Source organism: Prosopis cineraria, unplaced genomic scaffold (genome assembly GCF_029017545.1).
Source record: "Prosopis cineraria cultivar Desert tree isolate PC_DT_omini unplaced genomic scaffold, ASM2901754v1 PC108, whole genome shotgun sequence".
In the NCBI taxonomy this organism is placed as follows: domain Eukaryota; kingdom Viridiplantae; phylum Streptophyta; class Magnoliopsida; order Fabales; family Fabaceae; genus Prosopis; species Prosopis cineraria.
This window is the reverse complement of record NW_026555435.1, coordinates 24694-32259: the sequence shown is the minus strand read 5'-3', so window position 1 is coordinate 32259 and position 7566 is coordinate 24694. Positions and strand designations below refer to the sequence as shown.

The 7566-nt window shown below is 33.0% G+C and overlaps 1 protein-coding gene across 1 annotated transcript; it reads left to right on the top strand.

Moving 5' to 3' along the window:
- The first annotated feature begins 1913 nt into the window (after positions 1-1913).
- LOC129295413 (uncharacterized protein At4g06598-like) lies at positions 1914-6499 on the top strand. Its single transcript, XM_054933937.1, has 5 exons — positions 1914-2084; positions 3384-4100; positions 4719-4794; positions 4915-5041; positions 5716-6499. The coding sequence occupies exons 2-5, from the start codon at positions 3391-3393 to the stop codon at positions 5928-5930; spliced, it is 1128 nt and encodes a 375-aa protein (XP_054789912.1). The 5' UTR covers positions 1914-2084; positions 3384-3390; the 3' UTR covers positions 5931-6499.
- The last annotated feature ends 1067 nt before the right edge of the window (positions 6500-7566 follow it).

Below are 7566 nucleotides of genomic sequence, written 5' to 3'. Positions count from 1 at the left end.
TAAAGTTTTTTATTTAACATTCGAGGTTTGAAAAAGCATAAGATTATACTATTAAATATTGTTAAACTAGTTCACTAGTTAGAGTAAAAGAATCAACACATATGAAAATAATTTAATTTAATCGATGACACTAAATATATAGTGATATTCTTGTGTAATTAGGAAATAAAAATTAACGTATCATAAATCTTAAAAACTCTAATCAAAGATGCTACCCCCATCAATTATTTTTGTAATGGAATAGGTCATATAGAAAATCAATTAATTATTCAAGGTTCTATTCAATACAAAACCTTAACTTGCAATATTATTCCACCTATATTTTAAATTTGTAAAAATTATCCTGATATAATCATTTACCAACAAGAACTTCAATGATATGAGGAATGTATAACAAGACGACCCTCTAATGATATGGATATTCTTCATTCTTAATTGTTTTATTCTTTTTTGTTAATTTTAAATAATCTAAACAAGTTACATTTTATCCAATGGACTCTTTTATTGTATTTGTTATATAGAGAAAAATATTAGGTCAATATTAAATTTCTTGTATTGAATCCAAGTTTTAGAGTTTAAGGAAAGAATAATGGCTTATATATGTTTGAGACACAAGGCTGAAAACTTCAATAATCAAAAAGTTATCTAGTTGCTCTCAAAACCTATTCAAAGGAATATCTACAATGACCATATGTTTTTCTCAATAGCTAAAAATGTTTACTTAAGTATTGAGAGGCATGCTGCAATTTTTGATAAGATCTTATTAACTATTATAATACAATTTTTATTAACCATCAAGATTTTAACAGCAAAAAGATAATTCTTTTTCATCAAATTTTATTTTATATACACAGGTTTAAGAATCAAATTCTCAATCAAATCTAGAGGACATAAATCTATATCACTCTCCTTAATCCCAGTTAATACAAATAATTGAAATAAGAATATTTGACAAAAACAAATTACAGACAATATAGACCAAAATTTTGTCTAGCTAACATATCATGCGGACATGAATTTTAACAAGTCTCTAACGATCTGTCACATATTTTTATTGCACACTATAAATTTAAATAGTTAAATACACACACGTTTTAGTGATTTTTTTTATGTTTACTTCTATTTTTTTCCTCAAAAAAAAAATTAAATGCCTTCTCATTATTCATTAAAAAGAAGGGACCTTTTAAATATTTTAATTAAAAAATATTTTCAGTTAGAATGGTTTTAAGCACATTAAGATATTATGATGTTATCATTACAAATAATTAAATATGAAGTCAAAAAAATAAAATAATAAGTTTTAAATTATTCTAGGCAATTCATTCATGTATTGAAAACTCATCCACTACGCTTCACCAGCAAGCAAATAAGGAACACGTGACGCTTTTGTATTAACGATTAAAAATATTACTTGTTGCCTTGATGATGATGAGTTGAGAATTTCATTCCTTCATTCTCTTTAACTTTTTTTTTTGGATCCAAACAACTTTTACTTTTCAATTATGAATTTTTTTTTTAAATTTTCCTATCAATTTACATGCTAAAACAAATTATATATATTAATAATGACATTGATAATAATATATTTTTTATGGAGAAGAAATTATAAAAAATATTTTAAAATTTATTCATTGTATAAGATTTATCATTGTTTATAACTCAATAATTAATTAATTCATGTCTCAAAATAGTCAATTTCCATGAAGAAAAATACAACTACTTGAAAGAAGGACATTAGCGTGAAAAACTGAAATTGTTTTACCAGTTGGCTAAAACGAATTTAAGTTATAGAATGAAGCATAATTGGAATAAGTGAGAATTATCGGGGTCAAATTATAAAATAGCAAAAGTTGCAGGCATAGTATATGCGTTGAGTAATGTGCGCTCCATTTTAGCGCCCTGAGGGAGGAAATTATCGAGAGCCAGCTTGAAGGAGAGAGAGAGAGAGAGAGAGGCAGAGGGAGGGGTGGAGAGAGAAAGAGGGTTGGCATAAAGAGGGAGAAACGAAGAAAGTGTGCTTTAATTTTAAGCCCCTTTGTAATTGCATTTCGGGATCTCGAATCTTCAATCTTCAATCTCCAAAGGTGAGCTTTTGATGTATTTATTATTCTGGTTGGGTTTTTTTAAAATGGAATTACGTTCAGATGTTTACTTATAAGATGAATTTGTCTCCATTTTCATGTTTAATTCGTTTAATCATCTTGCAATTATAAATTAAATTGATGCGCCGGACCCCATTGTCGAACATTAATGCATCGCGTTTGTACAATTGGGATTTTCTTTTCTTCTAAATGGACGCTGTTGTTTATTCGGTACATGCATGCCTTGGCTAGATGCTATAGTAAAAGCAGCAAATGAATGTTCTGATATTTTTTGCGTCCCTTATCTTGGACCTTGGAGAAGAAAGAAATTTTAGACTGCCTGAAACCAAGATGTCCCCCTTTTATAAATTATCTCTCTATTAGTGGTTTGCGGCGGATATTTATTTGGCGGATGTTCAATTTTAAAATTTTCTTACCTGAGTTTTCTGCTGGATTTGTGGTGAACTTCTCATATATTAGTTGCCTGCCTTCAAAGTTTTGAACTTTGGAGGATCACAATTGTTTTATGTTTCCTCCTTAATGTCAAATCAGCAGCCAACAATTTCAGTAGGTCAGTTTGTTCTACATGCTGGCAGTGGCTTACTGTAAACAATTCTAATTATTTGGCGTGATCAAGTATAGCGTGGGAACCTGACTGGTGCTTTACATGAGTCAACGTGACATACACGTGCATTGATTATAATGAGCAGACAGTCCAATTAATAGGTGACGTTCCTGTACTGAATGGAAAGGACAGAACGTAGGCGACTTTCTGGAATAGATATATATATATATATATATATATATATATAAGAGCTTGATAGATATGGCTTCAAGAGATGGTTTGATGCTTTTTGAGTTACACTTGGGTTGATCAAGAAAAAAGAGTGATCGGTAGAACTGATAGAGCTGCCGGCATGATGCAGAGTTCTTTTTTAATCTCAATGGAGTGTTTGCTCTAATGAGCCCTGGGAAGCTCTTGGGCATTTATATATGAACTATGTGCTTGTACTCAACAGCTTGATCCTCCTTTCAATGGAGTTCTGGGTTTTTTAGCTCATAGACATTATTCTCTGTTAAGTGTTTGCTTATAATAGTTTATTGTGTTGAGATTACTGAGATGCATGTGAAACTGCCAGATTATATGTAGTCATTTTGTTTGACCATTAACTGAATGTTTTATTTTTTCATTGATACCTTAACATAAATTTCCATGCTGCTTTATTCGCATAAGTGATGTGAGTTTAGAATCTTCTTCCCTGGGTGCATGACTTTGGTAATTTATGGAATGTTATTTGACAGGTATTCTATGGCCAATTCAAAGGCATCATCGATGTATTCTGGAAAGCATTCTCAGCTTCCGCCAAAAATTCCATTCCCCAGTGTTTCTCAATCACATTCTGATAATGTCCCAAACCCTATGATTGGTTCAAATGTTGCTCAGAAACCTAGAGAGGGACACAATAACCTCAGGAGGACTTCATCTGAGAGCCTTGTCAATATCATAGAGGAGCAGCCTTCATGGCTTGATGATCTTCTTAATGAACCTGAGACACCTGTTCGTAGAGGTGGCCATCGGCGTTCTTCAAGTGATTCTTTTGCATACTTAGACACATGTAATGCTTTTAACATTAGTTACACAGATCAGGACGAATATCAGTACAAGAATTCGACATCTATTCCATCTTGGGCATCACAAGACATAGATCATGGCAAAGGTGCTTATCAGATACCCATTTATGCAGAAATGAACTCAGCAAAAAAGAAAAATAGGGCTTGGGAATCTTCTGTAAATGCCCTTACACATCCAGGTGGTCCCTCTGGAAGGGACAATGTTGCTTTGCATAGTTCAGGATCATCATGTGCTTCACGTGAAGTAGATGGAAATGCATCAACTGTGAGTGAGAAGTATGAGTCAGTAGAACCTGGTGGACAGGATGCGAAATCGTCTTCTGGAAGAAAGGATGGTTCACATGCAAAGCCATCTACATCTGAAACCGATACAAAACGTGCCAAACAGTACGTGATCATTTTCTGTTTTCTGAATGTTTGGCTATTAGTTATTACACTGTTTATAATTGATTTTACCATGACTTTATGACTTGAGGCTGCAAGTTCTGGTGAATGTTTTGGTCCTTTCTTCTGTTGTATTTCCATTTGTTTTCCATGCATAATGTTTTTTTTTTCCAGGGAAAATCCATTAAGACATGCCAAGCTCCTCCTTTTTAGCCTTTGTGATGGATAGCCTTGTTTCCTGTCTCTGTCTTAATTGGTTGAGGAGTTCACTATGTTCTCAGTTTCCCTTTTAGAAGGATATCTTATCCTCCACTATTAAGTTTTTTCCCTAATAAATTTCTTTTATGAGAAAAAGAAGATGCCTAGTTGATGGAAATACTTTTAGTAATTTACTTGAAGGATAATGTTTATGACATATCTTTATTAGTTATTAGTGTCTGCCGTATTGAAACAAAACGAGCACTATTTCTCATGTTTGAGCCAAAGATTCAGGGGATGTGGGGGGTGTAAAACATTTGCACTATTTCTTATTCTTAGAACAAAATTAAGTAGTTATTTGCTTAATTTTATATAGTGATCTGTCTAAATTAAGTGAAGAATTATGAACATTTTGTGATGCAGGCAATTTGCTCAACGTTCCCGGGTCCGTAAACTTCAATACATTGCTGAGCTGGAGAGAAATGTGCAAGCTTTACAAGTAAGTGTGAGCAGAAGACAATATTCTGCATGATTTTAGTCTTTTAGATTATGTTTATTGAAAATGCATGTACAAGGTTTGTGGGAAGTTCTATTCTGATTCTTGTGTGATAATAAATAGGTGGAAGGGAATGAGGTATCAGCTGAACTTGATTTTCTTAACCAGCGGAATCTTATTCTGAGTATGGAGAATAATGCCCTCAAGCAACGATTAGAAAATTTAGCGCAGGAGCAGCTTATAAAATATTGTAAGTTTATATCCTTGACCCTGATAGAGGTAGGAGCGTGAAAGTCAAACTGCAAATAGAATCGTGACTTGGAGGTCTAATTTTTTGAATCATGACTAATAAGATTTACAAAAAAAATTTAGAAATATAATACTCAAGATTGATTTGCACAGTTCAACATCACTCAACCATTCAAAATTTGACAAATTTAGATATAAGACATAACAAGGCTTTCTATCAACAAGTTACACGTCACCTACATGGTACATTATAAGGGGCCTGTTCAACTTTATTCTTTGCATACATGGAAGAACTATCTCCGCTAGGATTTAATCCTCTTCAGTGTAAATCTTTTTACGGCCATAGTACTGTTGATGGTAACTCGTATGTGCAAACAAAAGAAGATCGGGTCTTGCCACCAGTGTTAATACTCAATCTGATAAAATGATAGTATTTTTTGAAATGAACAATGGTGAACTGTCAAATGCCCATTCTTCAGTACCTTATTCCCTAGCCCCAATTCTCCTAGGCAGGAAACTGTAGTAAATTAATGGCAATTGAGAATTAATATGCAGGACTTGAGGAAAACATGAGACTTTTTTTCAGGCTTTTTCAAGTTTTTCTCAGGCATGAGTATTTTCTTCAGATATGATTGGAATTTGTCTTGTAAACTAAGTTGCACATTGTGATCACAGTGGAGCAGGAAGTCTTGGAAAGAGAGGCTGGAAGATTACGTGCCTTGTATCAGCAGCAGCAGCAGCAGGCACATCATCTGACACCACAGCAATCTTCTTCTGGCCCTCGACGAACAAGGAGCAGAGACCTTGAATCCCAGTTTGCAAACCTTTCTATGAAACACAAGGAGTCAAATTCAGACCGTGACCCTGTGACGGGTCCCCTCCGTAGTTAGATCTGCAGTCGACCTGTCCTTTCTGTAGTTAGTTCTGCACTCTAGCTGTAACTGTGTTCTGCCTCTAGATTCAACTGACATATCTACACCTGTGACATAATTGTTCCTTTCCCTTGTGCGGGATTGTGCAGAGATTTCCAGCTTATGCCCTCTCTCTGCCCGCATTTCATGCCGGCATTTGCCATACTGTTAACCCCTTCTTCATGTTAAAAGCAGATCATTTAATTTGCACCTGGTGGTCATTACTGAAAACACGCTCTTTCCATCAGTTGACTTACCGGAGGTGGTAACTCAATAGCTTTTATGGTTTCATCCCTCACTGTACGTTCCTGTGACTATTTTGTAACCATATGCCCCATCTGTTTCTGAATATCCATAGCTGTGGAAATCTGCCTAATATAAACAGCAAGTATCTGTAAGGCTGTTTGGATGTGCGTTATTTTTATAGATGATGTTGAGCTGAAGCTTGTAGAATGATCGTACTAATGAAATATGAAGCGAATATTTCATTTACATACATTATACATTATTTGATGCCGGTGATAAATCTGACTTGCACGTTTTGACTACTGTATGAGTATTTGTTATGTGTTCATCATCTTTTAAAAGTTTTGATGTGTTGATGTGTCTTCCATTGTTCTTGAGGTTTTGTTGTGATGCGTCTGTGTGATTCGGGAAGATATTAATGTAGTTTGAAACTTGTGGATTCATGAATGCTTTTTGATACCCAAAATAAATATATAAATAAATAAAAAGAACATTGATGTAGCTTTATTTATATGTGGTGCATGAGAACAGTATGTTGATCCTTGAAAAGAATATTATGTTTGATAAAATGAAAATATGATTGAAAATGATCTTTATGTCTATTTAAATAATTTTGGTCCCAAAATGTATATTTAAACAAGATTTTAAATTTTTTCTTGTACTGATAGTAATTACAGATATTTTCATGTATGTTTTATCATATGCATGCATATTATATAACCGAGTCTGAACTTCAACATAATTTCTCTGTTTTGATTTCTTTTTCCTAGGTGGACAAGTCTAAAATCTGATAAATCAGGAGAAATGAGGATTTGTTTTTCTTACTCATTATAGACTTGGGATAACTATTATAACATACCGATATCGTACTTATGATCAACTCAATATATCACATTGTAAATTTTCACCAGAAAAGGATATCACAATAGAAATTAAAAACACTCTCTTATACTTATTCCGTATTCTTGTTTTATAAATTAAAAAAATCACTCATACTCGTACTTATTCCATATTCAATATAAATTTAAAAAAATAACTCACAATAAAATTTCAAAAATCACTCATACTTATTCCATATTCTTAAACTGTAGTAATTTATTGTTTTTCCAAGCAACTCCACTTTTGTTCTAGATTATGCTCTATCACTTTCGTACGCCGAAATCACATTATTGTGATAAAATTATGCCATCAAATACTAAACGATGTTAAAAATCTGTAGTGCACAAGAATTATAATGACATCATTAATGAATGGAGGATATATCTTCCTTTTTCTTTTCTTTTCTTTTCTTTTTTATGGTGAAAAGAGAATATATTTTCAATTCAAGGAAAGAGAACTAACACTAACATTTTGATGTGCCTAACAAATA